At 44.1% G+C, this 23,365-nt stretch overlaps 2 protein-coding genes and 1 non-coding gene across 4 annotated transcripts in view; 1 reads left to right on the top strand and 2 right to left on the bottom strand.

Moving 5' to 3' along the window:
* RPL12 (ribosomal protein L12) overlaps positions 1 to 23,365 on the top strand; it is a 534,927-nt gene that overhangs the window by 480,837 nt on the left and 30,725 nt on the right. The window lies entirely within an intron of this gene.
* Positions 93 to 23,365, bottom strand: part of ZBTB34 (zinc finger and BTB domain containing 34) — a 23,975-nt gene continuing 702 nt past the window's right edge. Inside the window, exons 1-2 of one of the 2 annotated variants that reach the window (XM_049637862.1) lie at positions 20,090 to 23,289; positions 93 to 3,026 (exon numbers count right to left, since the gene is read on the bottom strand). In XM_049637862.1, the coding sequence (XP_049493819.1) occupies positions 1,502 to 3,026; positions 20,090 to 20,121 (1,557 nt within the window). In that variant the 5' untranslated portion in view covers positions 20,122 to 23,289 and the 3' untranslated portion in view covers positions 93 to 1,501. Of the gene's footprint in view, positions 3,027 to 20,089; positions 23,290 to 23,365 lie in introns of those variants that run through there. The other variant, XM_049637872.1, reaches the window with a different exon arrangement.
* Positions 12,910 to 12,994, bottom strand: TRNAR-UCG (transfer RNA arginine (anticodon UCG)). Its single transcript has one exon. It is a non-coding gene; the product is annotated as a tRNA-Arg (tRNA).

The following is a 23,365-nucleotide window of genomic DNA, read 5'->3' as shown; positions in this document are numbered from 1 at the left end:
ATAGGACTCAGGTGTGTTTTGATACAGTAATGCGTTTGCCAGCAAGCACATGCTTTTGAGGTCTCTTTTCAAGCTATAAACTCAGGAGAGGGAAAAAAAAATTGTAATTCACTATCACCGTTAGATTTCACATTTTCTACAACTATACTGACCTAAAAGATACAGAACATAAAAATAGCACCACGTGACCCAAAAAATGGTGACACACACAGATTTGGTGACACACAGAGTATCTTAGAGGGCTTTTTGACTGTTGGTTTCTTTAAGCAGGAAACACTGAGAGTGGGGGAGCCACCGAGGCTCTCGTTAGCACACACAATACTAAGATAGATATATTGCTTGCAATTCCCATAGAGTATATCTTTACAAAAAGTACAAATTCCAAGTTCTGCAGTTTCCCTGGGAACTGCATGTAGAAAAAGTTGCTGTGCACCTGAACTAGCTGTTTGAAAAGAGGAAAAAAAAAAAAAACCCACAACACTGCTTGGAGAATTCTGTAGACAGAACTACAAATCCCTTTCCTTTAGTGTGAGTACTAACTCATGGTAGAGTGATTCGATTTAGTTACCTGGTGTGTTTCTACAGTACGGAATGAAGGTAGATTCGTAGGCCAGTAAAAACATTGAAAACCACTGCTCCTTTGGGGCTGGCTAATATAACACTACAATATGTAAAAAGGTCAGCACCACGGGTCATCCAGCTTACCTACTGGACAACGAACAAAAATTCCAAACGGTTTCCAACTAGAGTTGAATACATTTTATGGCATTTGGTTTATGTACTTGTTAGGAAGCAGAGCTATGAACACTGTGATTTGCTTTGCTTGCTTTTGGACACAATGATTAATATATATGAAAACCTATCAACATTCTTTTGTAAGGGAAATAAAGGGGCAAAACCCTAACATTGGGTGGGGACGAGACAGAGTCAAAAGCCCTGTTCACATTGTATTAAATTATATATTCCTCTTACATTCACCTCAACCAGAATAAAATCAAATTTGAGAATGTATATATACTATATATATAATAATCGCTTTATTATATATATATATAAATTGTCTAACTACCCCTTAAAAGTAATTTTAAATTAGAAAAGGTTACCCATTTGTATCAGCTGACGGCATCCTAGTCTCTCTCCGTGGAAACGCACTGGTGCCAGTGCACACAACGAGAGAGTATGCCTCTTGGCAGAGAATGTAGGGTCAACCAGTTGGCATAGCTAAATCACTGGCAGATTTGGGATTAAGAGTTCAGCCAAAGAGGAATACTGTCAGCCTGTGTTTTCCCTGGATACGTTGCCCTTCATGCTTTGAGCTCCTTGGGAGAGGGAGGGCGGGGGAAAGGATAAACACAATGAAGTGTTCCTTCCAGAAACCTTAGAAGAACTGCCAAGAGACGGAGAGATTTCCAGATGGTTGGGAAAACCAAAGATTACAACAAAGCAAATCACAAATATGCATTGATTAATGTGCTTTGTTTGGGTGCACTTCGTTACCATCTTAATCAGGAGCATCAGACACTGTGTGAATTTCCATCCGGGAATCTAGGCCCATCTCTGAGGCCGACGCATCGTTTTCTAGTTTCTGTTCCACATACACGTCTGTTCTCTCGGGGGACTCGATGCGACTCCTGACTTCGGCTACACCAGGGTGGTTTTTCCGCAGGTGCTGGTTGAGGGTACCTTGGAATGGAAAGCACTTGCCGCAGATCTCACAGCGGAATGGTTTGTCATCAGTATGGCCCCGGATGTGGTACTCCAGTTGGTCCTTACGTGTGTACTTCTTCCCGCAGAACTTGCACACAAAGGGGGTGATTCCCATATGGAGCCTCATGTGCCTGTCGAGGCTTCCCTTCTGGTTGAAGGACTTTCCACAGTAAATGCAGATCAGCCTCTCGTTGTACGGGTACCAGTGCCCTCTTGCACTCCTCTCCCGGGGGCTGCTCTCATACCCGGGGTTATTCATCATCGCTTCACTGTCAGAACCCTGCACCAAGCCCTGCAGATCACTGTGCAGATGGACAGACAAAGCCCGCTTTTGGCGAGCACGCCCTCCTCGGAAACAGCTCAGCATGGATCTGGACGGGCTGGAATTACTCAAACTTCCAAAAGCTTCGGATACGCTGGCTGGCTGTGAGGCCGCTTGGGAGTAAGAATATGCGTGCTGCAGCACGGAACCGTAGGACCCCACGTTCACTGCCACAACTTGTTCCCCATCCACCATCTCTGTGTGGTACCCGTCGTCCCCCAGGGAGGAGCTGTCGGAACAGCTGGGCCGGTCAGACTTCTCCATCTTCACTTTCACCTCAGTGATCTGGCTCTCCCTCACCAACAGGTCCCCTTGCTCGTGGTCCCCCTCTATCTGAATCTCGTACTCGGAAACGCTCCCGCTGCTCCCTCGGTCCGAGTGCCCTTCCTCCTGTAAGCGGCTGCGCAAAGCTTTGCTGGGCGTCGTCTCCATCCGAAGATCGCTGCTCGTGGTGGGCTGCCGTACCTGAGAGCAATACGGAGGGGAGATCTCAACCGGGTTGGCAAAGAAGCTGCTGTCCTTAACTCCATTACGACTCTCTGATGTCTCCTCCGCACCAACAGTAACAGAGTCAACATCTCCGACGCTGATTTTTGAATGGATGCTCTCCAGGATCTGCGTGCACTTGTCAATGACACACTGCATCTGAAGAAAGCTGGCTGCAGTCAGAAAACTGACAACATCCTTCAGCTGCAAGGACATTCTTCCAGTGTAACAAAATGAAAGCAACTGTTCAAACACATTGGGATTTTTAATCACAGATATTGACAAGCCACTCATGGTACTTAATGCTGAATGGTCCCGGAAATAGGGGGAGCTGGCAGCGAGGACTGCTTTGTGGGCTCGGAATGGCTGACCCTGAATGTGGACAATGATGTCACATAGTTTCCCTTGCAGGCGGAGTTCGTTTAGCTGGCTCAGAACAGTGCTGCTGTACTCGGGCACATCAAACTGAATAAAACTGCTGCTGTCCATTTCTACTGACATGAAGCGTAATCTGCAGAAAGAGAGAGTTTCATAATTCACCAGTGACTCCTCACTAAGTACAAGCGGCATAAACACAAGCTTGCAAACATAACACCACCACCACCACCACTGCAGCTACCATGCCGCCTGAGGGTCAGCCTTAGCATTCTTCCTCTTACTTATTTTCAGTCTTTCATGTCTTGGTTAATTCACCGAAAGTCAGATAACCTAAAGATCAATCCGCCTAGTGCCCCAACTGCCTACCATTCATCTTCATCAAAATTATCACATGGTATATATGTCAAGTCCTCTCAGCTCAAGAAAAAATATTTCCCTGTTTCACTTCCTTCTGAGGATTTGGAATACTTTGTAAAAAATAAGCAAACTCATGTAAAGAATGTTCTGCCTCATTTGTATGTTTCCAATTGGTGTTTTTCAAGAAGATGGCACACTGGATACACCGAATGGAGCTAAACCTTTTTCAGTTTAGAATTTGAGTTGTTGTCTTGATGTGCCTTTTTTCCCCTTCAGGTCTGCACACCTTTATATCCTTTTGGATTGGTAACGGACAGAACAATGCTCAATCCCTTTCAGTGAAGAGTTTTAGACAGGAGGAGTAACAAGAGTGATGGACACACCGCGAGCATATTGCTGTCCAACAGTGCTCCCAACTGCAGGTGGGCACACCTTGGGACAGGCTGGCTACCCTTGCCAAGAATCCACAGCACTAAATCTCTCACAAACATGTAAGTGTCTATAGCCCAGGCTGCACACTCTAACCAAAATACGACAAAATCAGATCTAACAATTATATTTTAGTGCTTAAAAAACCCCACCAACTGAAATGGAAGTACCTCCTGAATAAGCACCGAATCAAAGAGAAAATCAGAAAGGAATAGAACTATTCAGAAAAAAAAGAAAACTCACATAAAATCTGCAGCAAGAAGGGTTTAGGAGTAAAATTTACCTATGTCTTCAGCTTGCTTGAAAATGTATCCAAAAAAAGAGATGGATAGATAGGTGATAAAGCAAACAGAGTAATATGTTAACAAGCGTATAGATGGTGAGTGTATACAGGTGTTTATTGCAAAATCCAACTTCTCTGTATATTTGAAATTTCTCAGAAAAAATGTTGAGGATCTTGAAACAACAAATTTTAACAGGCAAAGTCAGTGCCTTAAAAGTATTTAGCGTTTTTGTTTCCAAATTTATTTATTTACTTCTTTAATGTTTATTTATTTTTGAGAGAGAAAGAGAGACAGAGAGGCAGAGCACAAGCAGAGGAGGGGTAGAGAGAGAAGGAAACACAGAAATCAAAGCAGGCTCCAAGCTGCCAGCAGAGTCCAACACGGGGCTCAAACTCACGAACCATGAGATCATGACCTGAGATGCAGTTGGACACTCAACTGACTGAGCCACCCAGGCACCCCTTAAAAGTATTTATCATTAAACAACAAATAATAAATATACATGAAATCACTGAAGAGGTCAGAAAAGGAACAAGTTAAACCCAAAGAAAGCAAAAAAGTAAGAACACTGAACAGCATATTATCATAGAGAAAGTTTTTTAAATTTTCAAAATTATAAGGACATCCTCGGAAACATAACTCATTAAAAGAGTAATATATTGTGACCAAATGTAAGGATGGCTACCTGCTAGGAAATATATAAATACAATCTGCCACATCAATAAGTCAAAGGAGAAAAACCACATAGCCATAACAAGACACGACAACGTGCAATTTAATTTGACTCTCGCAGGAAAGGATCAACCAGTTAGTTTGACTAGATCACACTAGATTTTTTTTTTTTTTATCATGTCAGAATTTGAGTTAAAACATTTTAGTTAAGGAGGAATACCGTGCCCTTATTTATCCTAGAGTTATGACTGAAATCAATTTGAAATCTGTACGGAAAGGACATATTTTTAGAGTAACATAAATTGGCAGAATTAAACAAAAAGAAACAGAAGTGCCAAAGCATAAATGATCTTCAGGCCGTTCACACTGTTTTAGATGCATGTTAAAACACTTAAGGCATCTCAAAAAAAAAAAAAAAAAAAAAAAAAAAAAGAAAGAAAGAAAATTAAAGCATCTCCATTTATATGGCATAAATCTGATACCAGAAGATGGTGAACAGGATAAAGAAGACAAGCGTCAACCCTACCTAAGTAAACAGATTTTAAAGTCCTCGAGGAAATCCTCGCAAATATAACCTATTAAAAGAATAATATATTGTGACCAAATGTAAGGATAGCTACATGTTAGGAAATATATAAATATAATCTGCCACATCAGTAAGTCAAAGGGGGAAAAACCACACAACCAAATCAAAACTATGCCAAACATGGATTTTAGAAAGTTAAATGCCTTTTCAAAGTAAGGAAAAAATACGAAGAGAGTATTTTCTTAATATACTTTCTTAATATAATAAACAGTACCTACTGCCAACCAACAGCACCATCATCCTTAGAAGGAAAACATTATACCTGCATTTCCCAAAATATATTTAATAGAACACAAGCCCATGAGTTGGTGTCAATATCCCTACCTCCTAGGAAGTAAAAAATATATTAGCATAATAACCCACCTGAAAAGTCCTGCAGACAAGAATTCTATTTAACTCAGTGGTTTGCACACTCATTTTAGCGTGTAACTCTTCTCCCAAGGTACACATGTAAATATTCCCAAGAATTAGTGTTCCCTGGTGCACACTCTGGTAAACACTTTCATAAGGCATTCCCATTAGTGCCTGGGAGGATACAAGGTTGTCTGCCCATCACTTCTCTTACTTTTAACATTGTTCTGGAAGTTCTAGCCAAAGCAACAGACAAGAAAAAATTAAGGCCCGAAGCTATTAGAAAAGAGGAGGTGAAATTACTATTCAAGGCAGACAGGACTATTTACACAGAAAACACAGTGAACCACTGGAACAAATCTGGTAGAGGCAGGATCTAGTAAATGGAGCGTTTCATAAATTATTGTACATAAAACACAAGTTAAGTAAGATAATGACAAGTTGCAACCAACAATAGTGACAGAAACCATAATATACCTGGGGGCTAAACAAAAAATAGTCAGGATCTGCAAGAAGAAACTAACATTTTGGTAAAGACAAAAATATGTATGTGTAAATGAAGATACATATCACGCTTCTGAAAAATGCAATACTATAGGCACTTTCCCACCAAATTAATTTATAAATATAATGCAGCGCAATGAAGAACATTCTCGGTAACTTCACAAAATGATTTTACAATTCATCTAGAACATTGCTGTCCAACAGAAATAGAAGGTTAGCCACATGCGTAGTGTTTTCTAGCAGTTAACACTGTCTAAAAATAAACATTATTAAATTTTATACATTTTTACTTAACCTAACATTTAAAACATTCTCAACATAGAAGAAATATTAGAAAGTTATTAATGAGACATTTTACATTCTTTTTTTCCATACTAACTCTTTGAAATCTATGTGTATTTTACACTTGCAGCACATCTCAATTTGGAATGATCACGTTTTAAGGGCTCAATAGCCACACGTGGCCAGTGGCTACCACACTGGACTGTGCAGATCTAGAATAAACACTGAAGAAATTTTAGAAAACAACAAAAAACCCAGCTAAACATCTAGATGTCAAAATGTATGATTAGGCTACAATTCATTCACTCTAAGTATGTACTGCCTTCTATGTGCCAGGCACTAGGGGTCCCGGGGAGCTGTAATTCTCTTGTTATAAATTGTGACAAGAGCTACGAGATCTTTCACATTGGGCAGGGGCGTTGCTGCAGGGAAATGGTCCAGTCTTCCAGACATAAGGAATGACACACACAAAGAGACTCGTCCTTCCTGAGCGGGAAGGAAAGAAGCCTTAGAGAATGTGGGACAACTGGGACAACGAGCAAGGGGGAGGACTGAGGCCACATGAGGCTGTCAAGGTGGGGGGAAGTTAGACTAGGATGGGCCCTGTGGGCCATTTCCAATCAACGAAAAAGGAAGAATTTTTGAAATAGATGCTGCTTGGATAATATGTATATAGAATAATAAAGTTAGATCGTCCTCACCACATACCCAAAAATAACTTCTAGAGAAGGTCTTACATACAAAGACAGATACCAGAGGAAGAAACACGGATTTAACTACAGAAGAATTTTTGTACATCTAAAAAATACCTTCTGAGGGTGCCTGGGTGGCTCAGTCAGTTGAGTGTCTGACTCTTGATTTTGGCCCAGGTCATGATCTCACAGTTTGTGAGTTCAAGCCCCGTGTTGGGCTCTGTGTTGACAGTGCAGAGCCTGCTTGAGATTCTCTCTTCTCTCTCTGCCCTTCCCTCTCTACCCCACCCTCTCAAAATAAATTTTAAACATTAAAAAAACTTTTGACCAAAACCAAATGAACAAAAGACCAATTATGAAAAATACAACATACACAGCCAAGAAGTATAACACTCTTACAAATCAGTAAAAGCAAATATAACAATTGAAAAATGAGCAAAGACTATGAACAGATGCTTTTAAAAAAATTAAAATAGCCTTCAAATACAGATACGGCGATTGACAACTTCATTGATAAACAAAGATTAACATGAGACACAACTTTCTCAATTGGCAAGATTTAAAAATGACCCAGCTGGCGGTGCTACAAGGGCTCAGTGCCCTCATATACTACATGTAACAAAAGCTTTACAACGGGCATTCCTTTGGACTCAGTGCTCTGTTGTAACAAAAATCACAGATACAGGCACAAGAATTTATCCATAAGTCTGTTCAATTACAATAGCAAAATGATGAAAACCACCTAAATGTCCGACTTCTTGGGAATTGTTAAAGTATAGCACACCTATGTACTGAATACTATGTCGTGATGAAACTGATGGGAAGGAAGAATACAAAGGTAGCTCTACAAAATGTGAGCTCCACCAGGGCAAAGATCTTTCTCTCTTTTATTAACTGTCACCCAGATTACTGCCTGGCACATAGCAGACACTCAACACTCAATAAATATCTGCTGAATGAACATTTAATAATACAGCAAAAAATCAGGTAACAAATCGACTGCAAGTGAGCAGGAGGGATCTTCACGGGTGATGGAAATGGTCTACAACTGGCTTATGGTAATAGCTGTACAATGTCATAAATTTATTAAAAATCACTGAATTGTACACTGAAGACGACCAAATTCTAGGATATGTAACCTACACCTCAATAAAGCTGTTGAAATACAGGTAACAACAAAAGTAGGAGATTTCTAAAATTATGTATGTATATGCAGATATTAAATATACATAGAAATAATACTGAGATATATACAAAATGCATACATTAATGTAAGATTCAAAATGGCTTATTTAGTTAGTTTTTTAAATGCTTATTTGCTTTTGAGAGACAGAGCACATGAGTGGGGGACAGGCAGAGAGAGAGAGGGGGACAGAGGACCTGAAGCAGGCTCTGCACTGACAGCAGCAAGCCCTATGCGGGGCTTGATCTCATGAACAGTCACCTCATGACCCAAGCAGAAGTCACTTAACGGACTGAGCCACCCAGACGCCCCAGATTCAAAATGTTTTTACTTTCTTCTTTGCATTTTTCTGTGTTTTCCAAACTTCTAACAGTGAACATTTATTACTTGGAATGACAAAAAAAAGTAAAATAAAAAATATTTCCAAATCCCTGCCAGATGATAATTTGACAGATGCTGGTGGTAGAGTGTAAAATGAGCAAATACTCTGGAGACATTTTAGTGATGTCCAACGAAATTACAAATGCACGTTCCCCATGTGCCCTAGGAACCGACTACAGCACCGGACAGAATGACAAAAGATTAGAAACAGACTACCTGCCCATGAAGAGGAGCGTGGTTAATAACTTACGGGACATCCACACTTAAAACTACTTACTATACAGCCAGAAAATAACAAACAAGGAAGCTCTTTTCATTCAGACATGAAATAATCACCATGGTGTACTGCTCAAGGAAAAGGGTGACGTGTGGAAGAGTATACGTGTTGTCTGAACAAAGCGCTGTGAAAAGACACACACCACTGTGTCAATATACACACTTTGTACATGTGCACAGACTACTTCTGGAAGGATGCGCCACAACAATAACCTCTACCGCCTCCTGGGGGGGGCGGGGGACAGGGCAGCTGGGAGCCCTGCCAGCTCTCAATGAATCTTTTTAGACACATTTCTAAACTATCTGAATATGTCGTTAAAAACCAGTAACATTTTTTCAAAAACTTAAGATGCCTCATCCAGTTTTTAAGGTAGGAAAAGATCGTAACAGAACTGTCAGGGGCACGAATCGGAAGTGAGATCTGGGTTCAAACGATACCTGCTTTCCACCTATAAAACTCTGGGCAAGGAGCTTTAGAATCTTTTCAAGCGTCAGTTCTCTTGTCTTGAAAATGGGAATGATGATGACAGTCCTTGCCTCACGGTTCGGCTCGTGGTGACGACTACAAGTATGTAGAAGGAGGAAGCACTCAGCACAGTGGCTGCCTGGTCCATAGTGATCATGGTTTGCTCTAAAAGACTTTTTCTAGGGGGACAGGAGCAACAAAGAGAACTGACTTTAAAGGTAGCCTTGGATATGAATCCCGCCTCGGCCACTTTCTAATAAAAATAATAACAATGAACATTTAAACAGCTATGTGACCTTGGACAAGTCAGTTAACTTTGATTTCCTATTGAGAAAAGGTCTCAGAATAACTACTACCCAACAGGAGTGCTGTAATGATTAAATGAGGGAAATTTATGCACTGAACGTGTATAAAAGCTTACACACGAGTACTCACCTTGTGCTAAACACCATATATATATATATATATATATATATATATATATATAGTTTATATATTTTGAGAGAAAGAGAGAGAGACAGAGCAGAGGAGGAGCAGAGGAGGAACAGAGAGAGGGAGAGAGAGAGGATCCCAAACAGATTCTGTACTGGCAGCACAGAGCCTGACATGGGGTTTGAACTCATGAACTGTGAGATCATGACCTGAGCTGAAATCAAGAGTCAGATGCTTGACTGAGCCACCCAGGCACCCCAACACCTTATATATATTAATTTGATCCTTTTATCAACTCTGTGAGGAAATACTATGATTGTTTCTATCTCATAGATGAAGAAATTGAGGGAAAGCGGTTAAGATACTGCCAAGATAAGGTAACTGACAGTTAAGATACTGTCCCACAGTTAAAAGATGAACTTAGTCTGACTCCAGAAGTCGTGACCCTGACTATCACAGACTGCCTTCTAGAAATGCAGATACTGCCTGGCACCTATCAAGTGGTCAAATGTTACCTACGCATTATAGCATGGTTGCGACACAAGGGCATGTAAATAGTGACGCTGGGAATTCAAGGGCAAAAGGGAGGTGGGCTCAGGCTTTTTTTTTTTTTTAATTTTTTTAATGTTTATTTATTTTTGAGAGAGAGACAGAGTGTGAGTGGGGGAGGAGGAGGGGGGGGGGGAGAGAGAGAGAGAGAGAGAGAGAGAGAGAGACAGACAGAATCTGAAGCAGGCTCCAGGCTCTGAGCTGTCAGCACAGAGTCTGATGCGGGGCCTGCTCGAACTCAGGAACCGGGAGATCAAGACCTGAGCTGAAGTCGGACTGAGCCACCCAGGCGCCCCAAGGGCTCAGGCTTTTTAAAGGTAGAGTCCTAGGCTAAAACCAGTAGAAAACGGAAAACAAGCATTTCCGAAATAGTCTAAAACTGAAAATAGCTTCACAGTAAGGCTTCACTTGAAAGAAAATCTTACACTTGAAAGAAAATCACTGGAGAGAAAAACCAAAGACCATGATTAACACCTAAGAGAGGGATTCCATTTTTCTGCAAATGAGAAAGGAAGTGCATCACTCTCCCCTCCTTTACATTAACGCCTCCTTCTGGCCACGACAATGAGATCCAAAGCCCTCTGCCTAAAGCTAACAAGTAACACTCCAGAGAAAGAGGCTTCTAAAACTCTGACACACGGGGGAATTTGCAGGTAATTTCAGTCCTAGGCACGTCACCAAGCTAAAAGGAGTAAAAGACATAACTGATCACCAGTTCTACATCCAATGACCCAATTTGTCAGGTCTGGTGGTCTTGAGGTAAAGCAAGTCAGAACCTCTTGATGAGATGATCAAGTTCAACTATGATCCTCGGCTCCTCTGTATCAGCAGTTTCCCAGCGTTGTTTCTTGTAGGTCTTGATTCCTCCCCCGCAGAGAGTGCCAGTGGGCCTACACCTAACTTAGGTCAACGCTTCAGTAATTTCATCTTTAAAAAATAAAATATATGCACATGGTCAAACTTCAAATCCTAGTACAGAAAAATATAAAATGAATAGCAAAACTCTTCCCCTGTTCCTCTTCACAAAGATAATCACTGCTAAGAGTTCTTACTGTTCTTTCAGAGAAAATTATAAACACATATCAGCGTAAGCTGTTCTGTACCCTGCTTTATTTTTTAATTTATTTGAGACAGAGAGAGCATGCATGCAAGTGGGAGGGAGGGAAAGAGGGAGGGAGGGAGACAGGGAGAGAGGGGGAGAGAGGGGGAGGGGGGGAGGGAGGGAGGGAGGGGGGGGGAGAGAGAGAGAGAGAGAGAGAGAGAGAGAGAGAGAGAGAGAGAGAGAATGAATATATCCCAAGCAGGCTCTGCACTGTCAGAGCCCCACGTGGGGCTCAAACTCACAAAACCGTGAGATCATGACCTGAGTCAAAATCAAGAGTCAGACACTTAACCAACTGAGCCACCCAGTTGCCCCTGCACCCTGCTTTAAAAAAAAAAAAAAAAAAAAGTATTTAATATACCTTAAAATCTTTCCATAGAAGCACAAACTCATCTACTTCATTATCTTTTCTGACTTCTGACATGGAAGGCTGTGTCACAATGCACTCAGCCAGGCCTCAAAAGATATCCTAAACAGGAAAAAATTGACATAGCCACGATATTTCCTCCAAGCAGAGGACTTTACTAGGATCATGGTTTCATTTCAACTGATCATGCCAAATTATGTCCCAAAGGCCGCAGCAGCTTCGCTCACCAATGGCACACGAACTGCCTGTTCCCCCCGCCCCCCACCACCTACCAATAATAAGCATTCAACTTTTTCACTTTTGCCAGACTCATGAGTTTAAGATGGCATCTCATGCTTCTGAAGTGCCTTTATTTGATTATAAATAAGGTTGATCATCTATTTTCACGTTTAATGGCAATTTGTCTAAGTTTGTCTTCCAACTGCCTGTTCATATCCGTTGCCTGTATTTGCATTTTTTACTGAATTGTCAGAGCTCTTTGTAAATTAAGGAAATTAGCCTTTTGTCTTATGTGCTACAAGTATTACATTTAATTGCAATCACTAAATCGCATACTGACTGGGAATTTAAATTACTTTTCTACATTTATAGGAAATATTCATTTACTCTCGATCTTCCGCACATACAAAACCAAAGGGAATTCAAAGACGAATAAGACTCCCAGTCTTGCAATTGGAAACAGGCTTAACACGGATTCCTCCCAACTCAGAGAGATGTGGGAATGAAATTCATTTCTGATAATGCAGAGATGTGATTTATATATTAGCTTTTCATGGACTAAGTTTGCAGCTGCTTCAGAAGACAATAATGAATTTGATTATTCCTCTCACTAAACACATCAGAATCAGTATTCTTTAATTCAGAAGATTAATCACAGATCTGTCGTATTATATTAAGCAAAAAGCCATCCCCAAACTAGACATTTGCATTGCTATTTTAAATTAAAAAAAACACAAGCATATATCAGCTGGACATTTTTTTTTTTTTAATTTTTGAATGTTTTTATTTTATTTTTGAAAGAGAGAGAGTGAGTGGGTGAGGGGCAGAGAGAGAGTGAGACACAGAATCCGAAGCAGGCTCCAGGTTCTGAGCTGTCAGCACAGAGCCCGAGGTGAGGCTTGAACTCACGAGCCGTGAGATCACGACCTGAGCCGAAGTCAGATGCTTAACCAACTGAGCCACACAGGCACCCCTGGCTGGACATTTTCATCAATACCTTTTTTTTTTTTGAAGGCCACTGATTTTATTGATTTAAAAACCTTCGCAACAGTGACTATTTCGCCAAAAAAAGAGCCAAATAGCATAAAACAGGCCAGATGTGGGGGTGGGAGTGGGGTCAGGGCTGGGAATCCACTCAGAGAAGCATCTGACATGACGCTTGACATGAAACTGGCAGGGAAGGAGAAGGGAGATGCATGCAAGAGCGAGAATTTCAAAAAAGTTGAAATGGTGAGGGAAGAGAACCCCCAAAAGACCTTGGAGTACATTGCAGGTGGAGTACAACAGCAATCTCTTCCTTTGTAGAGGACAGGGGAGGAGTCCCCACGCGGCTGCAAACTCTGGAGACTCCACGCTGGGGCCAGGGGCTGGGGGCTCCCCGGAGAGCCTCATAAGAAGGCGTTGCACCTCTCCTGGCATTGGCCCCGCATGTGTCCTTCGGCCGTTCCGGAAGAGAGCTTCGTCTTTCTTTAGCACCAGGAACTTGCCAAGGACCACACAGGCCTTGTCAAAGCCCCTGTCCTCCAGCTTCTTGCCCGAGACTTCACCAATCCCGGCCAGGCTCCCCACTGGCTTTTCCCCCATGGGCTCTGCCACAGGTCCCGGTGCTTTTGGGAGGTTGTCACCTCGATCAGCTTCATCGGCAGCTCCGGCTCCCGTAACAGCTCCTCCCACCACACAGTTGCTCACAGCCGACACCTTTAGTATTTATTTTAACAATAGTTTTGTTCACTTGTTTGTAATGGATAAGAACGTGAAACACCTCTTTTAAAAACCACATGTGATGAGGACTTAGTTGAAGCGGGCCGCTGGGAAGTTCAAGTTGTCAGCTTCTCAACCTGTTCAGTCCTCTTCTGCTCATTCAACCAGTAGACACACACACCTCCTGCTCGGCCAATTTCTTTAATGAGACAATACATTCACACCCCTGGAAGCAGCTTTCACCTCCTACACAGCCTCTGCCATGGTCAGCCGGTGACATTTCGCCACCGCCACGGGTCTCAACAGCGTCTGGGAAGGACTACCTGAGGTGGATGGTCCTGACACCCACCCCCACACTAACCTCAGCAACTGTAAAAGGGGGTCACTGGCCACCTCCCACACCTTTAGCCTTCTTCCTTCCTTGGGAGAGCCCATCATCATCATCGATAACTAACACTGAATGCTTGACAAAGACGAGGCATGTCACAAAGGACTTCTCTGCATGATTTTCTAGAATCCTCTTGCCCTCCCCGCAGAGGGCAGTACTATTACCCCTATTTTATTTCATTTTATTTTAAGTTTATTTATTTTGAGAGAAACAGCAGAGAAGGGGCAGAGAGACAGGGAGAGAGAGAACCCCAAGCAGGCTCCAGCGGAGCCCGACACAGACTTGATCTCACCACCCTGGGATCGTGACCTGAGCTGAAATCAAGAGTCGGACGCTCAGTCCACCGAGCACCCAGGTGCCCCGCCTCTATTTTAGAGATGAGGAAACTGAGACTCCAAGAGGCTAACTGTCCCAGGACGGTCCAAAGTCTGCCCATCTAGACTTCCTACACAGTAATTCCTAATCCGTGTTTCATTTGCTGGAGGGGAACAGCAGGACCAGCAGAAGTCAGGAAGAGCTGAGGAAAAGGCAGGCGAAGAAGAAAGCTTGCGTCAAGTTACATTCCTGCCCTGGCATGGTGGCCGGCCAGGGAAAGGGACAGGGACTAGTGGCAAGCATCCCCCTCTTGCTGCCAAGGGCTGCTACTCCTTCTGTGAGGAAGGGAATGGAGGCGGCCAAGTAGGGGAATTTTATTAATATCCACCAAAGTTACAAATGCACGTCCCCTGTGACCAATTTCAGCTCTAGCAATTTACTACAGCACCCTCCTCCTAGAGCAGAATCTCCAATAGAGATTAGAGATTAAGGGCTTTGGGGGAAAGGAGGGGGGGGGGGGAGTCCCAGGCATCCCGGCGGCTAAAGTATATTATGCTTTCCATCTTCACAGCTTTTCCTGGTCAGAGCCCCTTACCCTTTAAATAAACACTTGTCTTCATGCTAACGCCTGAATTAATTAGAAACCACTGGTCTGAGGCTCAAGTAACTGGTCCTTTTGGTGTTTACAGGTGAAAGTCACAGAGCAGACACTGCCGAGACACAGGTTCAGCCCAAGTTCAATAGCATTCTAAGCAGCACTGGGACTGGTGTTCAAAGAGCCAGAGCAGCCGGCGTGAGGGGCTATCCAGGGATGACCAAGCACCGAGGACAGCAGTGAGGCCAGTGAGGCCAGGGGCAGGCCAGAACCATGAGGAGCAGAGAAGGAGCAGGTTCGGGAAAAGGGACCCACGCCAGGGAGTGAAGGCAGACTGCGCAACCAGAGAAGGGTGGACATTTACACAGCAAGGCACTGTGGGCACAAGCCACGGGGGACACCCACACTGTGCACCGTACAAAGCCAGCCTGGGAAGCCCCTCCCACAGACTGGAGGGAAAAAGCAAAGGAGAGGGGTCCTACAGATAGACATGCACGCATGGTCTGAAAAGAAAACTAAGATCCGATGCAAGACCACAGACAACGAGGCTTAGTTAGTGACGCTGCTGGAAATCTCTAAAGATCCCACCCAAAAAAGCTACAGAACCGTCTAGTCTTGCCACACCCATGCGTCAGGACAAGGCACTGTTCTGAAATCCAACAAACGAAGGAACCTTCTCCCTAATCCCGGTTCCAAAGCTCACTGAGAACCAACACATTTTACCCGAAGGAGCTTTAGAATAAAAAAGCCACTTCGCAAAGACGGCAAAGCCACAGTCTAGCAGACAGGACTGATCCTGACAGGGGTGAAAGATACTGGCGATAATCGATACTCTGTTCTTCTCTCACCCCGCTCCTCCCACCGACTTTGAGCAAAAGGGGGAAAAGGCAGTGACAGTCCTCAGATACGGCAACACTAGAGGCTCACGTGGAAGGAAACATGGCTAGGGGAGGCAGCGCGAGTTTTCAAAGGTGTTGCACGTTTACCGATCCTATAAAGCACCAGGGAATGGAAAAAGGGTCCCATTATTTTCCATTTAATGGAATTAATTCTTACATTCTATGGCAATATTTTTATAAGGCTTGATTATCACCAAAAAATTAACTGAGAAAAGCATGGATGAATTTATTTATAATAACGACTTAAAGGCCTTTCCAAGCACGACAGAAATCCCAGAAGCCACAAAGGCAAAGATGAATACATCTGCCAACATGTGACAAAAAAATACCCTCGGCAAAAACCAAAAGTAAATGACATACTGAGGAAAAATACATGCACATTTGACAAAGGGCTACTTTCCAAATTCCCTAATTTATATTGTCAGTCAGTCAGATTGGGACGACACAGAAAATCCTACGGAAGAAGGGGCAAAGGAATTAACATTGCACAGAAAAAGAAAAGACAAATGACCAAAGAACACATGAAAAAATGTTCAGCTTTATTCATGACTAAACAAGGAAAAATGAGAAACCAGTTGTAACCCATCAGACCTGCACACATTTAAGAACTGGCAAGTGTAATCCTGAGAGAGAACCTGGTAAGATCCAGAAGAATGTAAAAGGAATTCATCATTTGGTCCACCATTAACTGCTATGAATTGAGCCTACAAAAGTCATACAAAAGTATGTTAGGATATATGTTAACAAGGATGGGCACTAAGCATTTTTATTTGCTGTAGCAAAAAAAAAAAAAAAAAAAAAGGCAAGAAAGAAAAAAGAAAGAGAAAGGAAACAACTTCAAAATCCATCAAGAGGAGACTGGTTAAAAAAAAAAAAATCAACAATGAAACACTACACAACTATTAAAAAGGGTAACCGATATGCTTTGATATAAAAAGAACTTTATTATTTACCCCGAACCAGCATGCTATGGAACAGTATGTATGCATCCATGCAATTCTTTTCGTGTACGTTTTTTTTTAAGTTTTTATTTACTTTTCAAGAGAGAGAAAGAGAGCACGAGGGGAGGAGGGGCAGAGAGAAGGAGAGAGAGAGAATCCCAAGCAAGTTCTGCACTGTCAGTACAGAACCCAATGTGGGGCTCGAACTCAGGAACCATGAGGTCGTGACCTGAACCAAAATCAAGAGTCAGCCGCTTAACCAACTGAGTAAACCCAGGCGCCCCTTCGTGTACTTTTCTTAAAAGAATAAATATACACTGCTGTATCTGCTCTGGAAGGAAATCACGTGAAACTTAGCGTCGGTGACTTTGGGAATGAGGACTAAGGAGTGGGGAAAGGGAAGGGAAACAGGTTTCAGTTTATACTTCTCGAATGTTTTATCACATAGCTGTATTATTCTCACTAAAAGTTTTTTTTAAGACATGTGTAAGATTCTACCTAAAAATATATAATTTTGTAAACCAAAGATTCTAGAGAAAGAGAAAGATAGGCTGCAAGTGGATAATTAGCGTATCAAGAAGACAATTATAGAGGCAGAACCCGAGAGCTACGAGGAATAATGACAAGCTGATTACTTCTGACCAAAAAGACTTTACAAAAAATCAAAACGGAACAAAGGAAAGCTTCCTGGTATTTGTAGTATGTGAACAGGGCTTTGTATTTCAAATAGAAACAGAAAGAACACTTCAAACAGAAGGGATGGCAGGAGCGGGGAACATAGGAGTGAAATGTGGGGTGTCTGGGGTAGTGGCCAGGACCCGGGTTTGAGGGCTGACACAGCCCAGACGAGAACCACTGTTGGAAGGTGAAGGGCCTGAACACTAGCGAACCCAAACTGAATTCTGGCAGCAGCCAACTCGAACATGAGTCCAAAGAAGGACTCAACAGGACTTGGAGACTGAGGGACGCCAACTGTCCTAGGAGGCAAGTGGGTCCAGCCCCAAACAAGGACTTTGGGCTGCCCTCTGGGCATCTGCATAGAGCTGTCTGACAGGTAGTGGGAAGCAGGGGTGTGCAGCTGCACAGAAACATCAGATACCGATCTGGAAGGAACCAAAACTTGTACCGAGGCCTGACGTGGTAAGAGGAGGTTACTGAGGGAGAGAAAACAGAAAAAAGTTTAGCTGAGAGCAGAAACGTTTTGCTGTTTGCTCCTATGAAAGGGGTGCCGTAACGTGGTCTGGAGGACGAGGTACCCCACACACTCAGCCCTCTCCTCAGCACATCACTTCATTAATGAAATTCTGCATCATGCCTTTTGTCAAGCTGTGAGGAAACCGCACGGTGAAAACCGGGACCTAGACTAGTGTCATCTTCCGGCACGGCTAACCCGTTCAGAAGAGAGCCTAGAGAGGAGACAGGATGCTTAGATGCCATCTGGGCAAACACCCACACGGGCCTCCCGATCTCCTCTACAACATTCGTGGGTAAAGCTCTCGAAGTGTTTCCCCATAATGGCAACTGGAACAAAAGCGCATGAGCAACTGGGAATGTGCCACTGAGCTCACATTCGCGGCGGTGACCAGAGGGCAGGGACTATGTGAGCCCAGCACAGTGTGTGGCAGAGAGAGGCTCTCGGCACATGTCAGCTGACTCAACCTGAACCAAACTGGTGGCGCAAAATCCCCGGCTGCCGCCATCACCACACCCCCAGCCCTCAACTCTTCCTGCTGAAGACCCAAGAGGTACAGGTGAAATCTACCAAGGTGGCATCTACCAAGGTGGCTCATTCCCATCTAACCCACAAACTCTCTCATTTAAAAATACCCAGTGACGCTGCTAAGGAAAGAAGGCAAGGTTACAAATCTGGAAGTTATTTAAGGCACCAGGAGATACCATTATTCTCAATCGAGATGCTCACAATTCCAAACCCAGATCTGCACCTGCGGGATTCAGTCACTTGCTGGAATCGGAGCCACAAACCAATCTAGGCTTCCTCTACCAGGCACTGAAGACCTAAGATCCCTAATTTCCATTCCATACAAAAAGTCATGAAAAAGACCACAGATGGAAGCACTAGGGACAGCAGGCATGGTAACAGCAGTAACAACTATATAAAAATAACTTTTCTAGGTATTTCTGCCTGGGTCTAGATCAAAACTAAACTTGAGCTGTCATGAATTACAATCTAATCCTTTAGAAAGCACCAGCCGAATAACACCAGGGCTGCATAAAACATTCTGGTGCTGCTGAAACCCAATGCACGAAAAAAATAAATAAAATGGCATTCCGTGATGGATATTCATGAAGCACTCATCCTAATTTAAAAGAAAACAAGTCTAGAGTTCTTACTGCATTAATTCATGTGAGCCTGAAAGAACATTTTTATCCAAACTGTTAGATTTCCTACCAAGGCGTTAACATTCTCCAAGTCTGCTCAGTTACACTAATTCTGAGAGTACGGCTTGGTTTGACAGTGGGGTTTGTCTTGCAGTCAAGGCAAAACATCAGAAGCTTCTTCTGAGCTGTCCGAGCAGGGGAGGGATGGCCTCTTTAACCTCACCTGCAATGAATGTCAAGGATGAACAGTCATACTCCTACTGCGCGGAAGGCTTCGTAAGCCCGTACCTCCTCACTGAACATTCCTGACACCTTTCTGAGAGATAGTGCGGCCCACCCCATCCTCCAGGGAAGGGAACAAACTCAGAGGGACCAAGAACCTTTCCCAAGGTCACTAAGGACTGCTGAGCCAGGATTTGAACCTGAATTCGTCAGTCTCCCGAGGGGGAATTCTTATCTCCTGTAAGAGTATGGCTTTAATCCAGGCACGCTGGTGAGATACAGGGTTTGTAGCGGTACTGGACCCTTACGGATCAACTTTGAGTGGAACGGGAATTCTCATTTAAAGATGTATCGTTACACTGGCATAACGATAATTAAGGGTTTACAGCGTTGCACTTTGAGTAGTCTGCAGCCATTTCTCTGCGTCATGTCCACTATATCCAACAACATCTTTCTACTTCTATGAAGTAGGCAAATAGATGTTTAATTAATTCATCACAAATGAGAAAGACGTGTTTCATGTACAGCAATGAGTAAGCTTTCTTAAGGCCAAGAGCTCAAAAGTGGCATCTTATCTGCTTACTGCTGGCATTTCCCAGGACACTGGACCTAGGAAACACAGGAAGACCCGCCTCTGAGGACAGAAGTGTTAGAAAAGCTCACCTTGAATCGCTTTCTTCCGTGAGGTTTTCCATGCCATCAATATCAACCAGAAAATAACCATTAGAAATTAAACTGCATTCAGTTGATGGCCTTCACTAAGCTAAATTCAGCAGTCAGCTATAAAACATTAAATGGGTACAATGAAGAAGTCTGAAAAACATGAAGCAGGATTTAAACCAAAGTAACATGAAAACTAATGGGAATAAAACATAATGATAGCATTCTAGATTCAGGATACTGGCATCAACGAGTGCTTCGACGGAGAGGGTCCAGAAACATGCAAAAATTCACAGCTCAGAGCAGCTGAGGTTCAGCAGCCTATCATTTCTCCACCTTGATAGATTTACGCGTAATGATGATGACAGTGATGGTGGTGGTAATGAAAATGTATTAAACAGTTAATAGGAGCCACAAACTCTACCTCCTTCATTTTTATTTTATCCATTTTAAAACTCATAGCAACTCTATCAGATGGATTTTATTATCCCCACACTAGAGATGAGAAGACAGAGAGGCTCAGAGACATTATACAAATTACCCAAGTTCACAGAGATGGTAAGTAGCCTTGTTGGGATTCAAATCCAGGCCTATCTTGTTTCAAAGCTTACGTTCTTTCCCAACAGTCTCCAACAGAAGAATTACATGGCTTTTTTCTTTCCTATAATCAAGAGTAAACTTTTTAATCTTTCAAAGATTCGTTTCACGCTATCTGCACTCTCAGAATGAAAACCCGGGTCACCTGGGTGGCTCAGTCGGTTAAGCGTCAGACTCCTGGTTTCCGCTCAGGTCATGATTTCATGGTTTCGCTGCGTGGGGCTCTGCGCTGGAGGCTTGGAGTTTGCTTGGGATTCTCTCTCTCCCTCTCTCTCTGCCCCTCCCCGCTCCCTCGAGCTCTCTCTCTAAGTATATAAATACACTTAAAAAAAAAAAAAAAAAAAAAAAGAACGAAAGCCAAAAATATCCGAATGGCAGCATTACACATAAATTAATATACAACAGAGAAAGCTAATAACTAATAACAGATTCCCCTTTAAAAAGGAGGGGAATCACAATGTTTTTAAAGAGTCGTTTACCAACAAGAATCAGGAAATGTTTGAGCACCTATTATAAAAGTCTGGCCACAGCATTAGATACCACCAGGGCTCCGCGACAAGTATGAAGACACAATGCCCTCACAAGAACTCCCACTCCAGCTGGTACAAGCACAAGTTCAAAAACCAAGGAACAAATGCAGAATCCTGCGATTTAGATTCTGAGTGCCACAAAGGCATGGGGGTAGGGCAGTCAGGAACACCCTCTGGAGGAAGTAGATCTTCAGCAGGGCTTGAAGGAAGTGAAATGGAGAATTTACACAGAGAAGAAAAAGGAGGCCAGGACTTCAGAAGGGGGAAACAACAGGAGCAAAGCCCTAGAGGCAGTCATAAACTTGGTTCTGCAGAGCGCAGACAGAGAAGGAGAAGCAAGGAATAAGGTGCCATAAGGTGCCGGGAGGTGAGGGGGAGCCAAACCAAGTAGAGTCCTGAAAAGACAGGGTGGGCAATGGCTGGACACAATGTGGCAGACAAGAGGACACTACTCAGTGCCGTGGCCCCTTAGCTGTTCTGGCCCCTAGCGTCTCCTTTCTCCTCCTGCAAATCATCACAAACCACCCGAGTCTCCTGCTGCTCACCACTGCCTTTCAAATAGCTTCAATGTGGGCCTAGTGTTCAAGTTCTTTCAGGAACAAGCCTCAACCAATCTTTCCTCTTATTGCCTTCCTAGATGAACACTTATCTACAAGGAGACTGGTCTATTCACTAACTCCATCAGATCACTGGGCCCAATTCCTCTTTTCCTAGCTGAATCCTACTCATCCTTTAACAGCCAGCTCAAATCCTGCCTCCTCGCTAAGCCTTCCCTGACCACTCAGCCTCTAGTGACCTCCATCTCTCCTTCCTCTTAATTCTATGGCATACAGCCCTGTCTCATCAATTACCTTTTCACAGGTAAAGTGTCAGCACCTAGGGTAAAGCTGCTTGGAGGCTGGGGGTCTTCCACTACTTTCCCCCACCATATGGAACAGCATCTTGACATTTAATAATCAAGCAAGCACTCAACTCTCTTTCTGACTTCCTATATTAAGTTTGGCATTAGCATAAAGGAAGGAGGGGGGAGGCGGGGGACTTCTGAAGTCACAGACCAACTAAGAAGCTGCTGCAATAATCCAGATGTGAAGCAAAGAGGGCCTGGACTAAGGAACAAAGAGAAAATGGGCAAATATAAACAACAAAAAAAATTTTGCATGCAAAAACTCAGCGGGATGTGACTGACTACTACTAGGGACAAAAGCAAGGGATGAAATATTAAGGTAAGGTTTCCAAACGCGTCTTGGAATCATTTTAAAGCCTGTCCGAAACCAAGTGCATTAACTGGCTAAAAAGTCCACATTTGCAAAAAGTCTTCAGTGAAACTGCCCAGTATCTTGAACCAGGGACAACCCTTCCAATTTCAGACACAGACAGAACGGTAAAGCTACAGGGGTCTTTAGAGAGCTAATCTAAAACCCTCACTGATCAGATGGGGAAACTGAGGCCCAGCGCGGAAATGGCTTGCTGAAAGCCTCAAGACAACTCCCAGACTAGTGCCGCCTAAAGCACAGCCGCCCAACCGAGAAGGGCAGTGTTTACAGCCCGAGGCCAACCCCAGCCCGGCCCTCCTTAATGTGAAGACCGACTGAGGGCGAGAGTGACCATGGAGACGTCTAGGGCCAAGCAGGACGCGCCGCCGCCTGTTTACCTGAAGAAAGGCGGTGGCGTGGGGCAGGGGCTCCGCTACAGCCGCCAGCAGGGCCGACCCCGCGGCCCGGCCAGGCCCTTCAGGGCACTCAACCATCCGGCCTCCCGGTACAAAAGGGGAGCGCCCCTGAGAGCGAGGGGCCCGGAAGCAGGGGATCCCGAGACGCCCGGGGCGGAGGCTGGGGAGCCCGGGTCAGCTGGCCGAGCGCGACCCTCGGCCCCGCCGGCGGCGCCCGGACTCCAGGGCCGAGCACGACTGGCCCCTCCGGGGCGCGCGCCTGGCCGGAGCAGGTGCCCGGGCCTCCCGACCCCGCCCGGCCTCGGCTCCAGCCCGCGCCACCCGCCCACCCGCCGGACTGACCAGGCGCGGACGCTCCCGCCCCGCCGCGCCCAGAGGGAGCCGGACAGCGGCCGAGGGCTGCCCCCCACCCCGCCGGCTCCGCCCGCGCCTCGGCCGCCGCCCGCCGGTCGGGAGGCCCGGGCACCTGCTCCGGCCAGGCGC

This window comes from Panthera uncia, chromosome D4 (assembly GCF_023721935.1).
Source record: "Panthera uncia isolate 11264 chromosome D4, Puncia_PCG_1.0, whole genome shotgun sequence".
NCBI lineage: Eukaryota > Metazoa > Chordata > Mammalia > Carnivora > Felidae > Panthera > Panthera uncia.
The sequence above is the reverse complement of the archived record's forward strand: the minus strand, read 5'-3'. Positions and strand labels throughout refer to the sequence as shown.